Source organism: Suncus etruscus, chromosome 9 (assembly GCF_024139225.1).
Source record: "Suncus etruscus isolate mSunEtr1 chromosome 9, mSunEtr1.pri.cur, whole genome shotgun sequence".
In the NCBI taxonomy this organism is placed as follows: Eukaryota; Metazoa; Chordata; class Mammalia; order Eulipotyphla; family Soricidae; genus Suncus; species Suncus etruscus.
In genome coordinates, this window is record NC_064856.1 from 55,117,145 (window position 1) to 55,118,863 (window position 1,719).

Genomic DNA, 1,719 nt, shown 5'->3' on the forward strand with positions numbered 1-1,719 from the left:
GATTTAAATGTTTATTTTCTATTTTTTGTAGCAAAGAGCTTTTTAATGTTTGAGTTACGAATTCCAATAATCTACAATTATGAAAAACTGATAGTATAGTGATTGACTTATGTGAAACTGTCAGAGGTATATTATAAAACTATTTCTAGTGCTTGTTTTTCTGTTGACCTTGTTATTTTATCACTGAACTATGATGTAAGATCTTATTTAGTATATTGGTCAGTCAGTCTTAGAGTTAAGCATCCCTAGCACCCGTTCTCTTATCTGTTTGGTCCTTATGCCATAAATTACAGGGTTAAGGGCAGGTGGAACAACTACATACAAATTGGCTACAAGTATGTGAATATAATGAGGAATACTGTGGCCAAAACGGTGTGTCATGAAGGAGAAAAAGGCTGGCAAATAAAAAGCTAACATGACACAAACATGGGACCCACATGTGCTGAGTGCTTTGAACCGGGCATCCCAGGATGGTAGGCGGAAGACTGCTCGAAGGATTTTAATATAGGAAAACCCAATGACAGAAAGATCAATGTACCCCACTGAAAAAGCAACCAAGCCATAAATGACATTGATTTTAATACTTGCACAAGCCAACTTTGCCAAACCCATGTGTTCACAGTAGGTGTGGGGAATAATTCGGACACCACAAAAGGGCAATCTCAGGATGAGAAATATGAATGGAGTCATAAACATCAATGTCCTGACTACACTGAGTATGCCCAGGATGGCTACCACTTTATTAGTGAGGATTACGCTGTATCTCAGTGGGTTACAGATAGCAACATACCGATCTATGGCCATGACGGTCAGCACCACAGACTCCAAACTAGTGCACATATGAATGATGTACATCTGTGTGATACAAGCACCAAACATGATCTCTGTGAGATTGAACCAGAAAATCCCCAGCATTTTAGGGATGGTGGCTGTAGACAGACCAAGGTCAGTGAAGGCCAGCATGGCAAGGAAGTAAAACATGGGCTGATGTAGGCTGCGTTCAGTCTTGATCACAAATAGGATAATGATATTCCCCAGGAGGGCTATTAGATACACTGCAAAGAAGGGGAAGCCAATCCAAATGTGTGCTTCTTTCAACCCTGGAATCCCCATCAGAAAAAAGGAAGAAGGATGGAACTGTGTACTGTTGTGATAAGGCATTGTGATGAGAATTGGTTACAGACACATTTCTTGCAGATGTTTTCTTTCTTCCAGTAAAAGATTTTAACCTCTTTCATAGCATGTTGCCTATTTTCTGGAGAAACAGAAAATCCATTTTTTAATTCCATAATAGAGTGGAGGAGATCTAGAGAGGGAATGTAAGACACAGTTAAGAAACCCTTACCTACAAGTATTTGTTTACTTACATAGAAAACAATGCAGAAAATTTCTCGATACAACCATCTGCATTTCTCATGACTTTGTTTATTTTCCTGTTTTTATAGAACTTACATTTGACAACTTAAATGAATTGTGTTGATAATTACATTAGATGTAAATATACTCTATATGTCTGACAACTTAGTGAATTGTGTCACTAATTATATTAGATATAAATATACTATATATGTCTGTAGAATTGGACAATTTTTTCATTTGAGCCAATGAATGCATTCAAAAGTTTAGATATATATCTAATATTTCTAATATATTTCATAATATATTTCATCAAATACTTTCTCAAAGAATTTTTTACTCATTGTGGTTATTTGTTTGTTC

The 1,719-nt window shown here is 36.2% G+C and overlaps 1 protein-coding gene across 1 annotated transcript; it reads right to left on the reverse strand.

Annotated features, from left to right (window-relative positions):
* Nucleotides 1–219: 219 nt before the first annotated feature.
* On the reverse strand, nucleotides 220–1,161 carry LOC126018502 (olfactory receptor 52E5-like). Its single transcript, XM_049780633.1, has one exon. It carries the CDS (start codon nucleotides 1,159–1,161, stop codon nucleotides 220–222), a length of 942 nt encoding a protein of 313 aa, XP_049636590.1.
* Between the last annotated feature and the right edge of the window lie 558 nt (nucleotides 1,162–1,719).

What these genes read in the sequence shown, in the direction of transcription:
- LOC126018502 (XM_049780633.1), bottom strand. Translation starts at nt 1,161, where the DNA reads ATGCCTTATCACAACAGTACACAGTTCCATCCTTCTTCCTTTTTTCTG.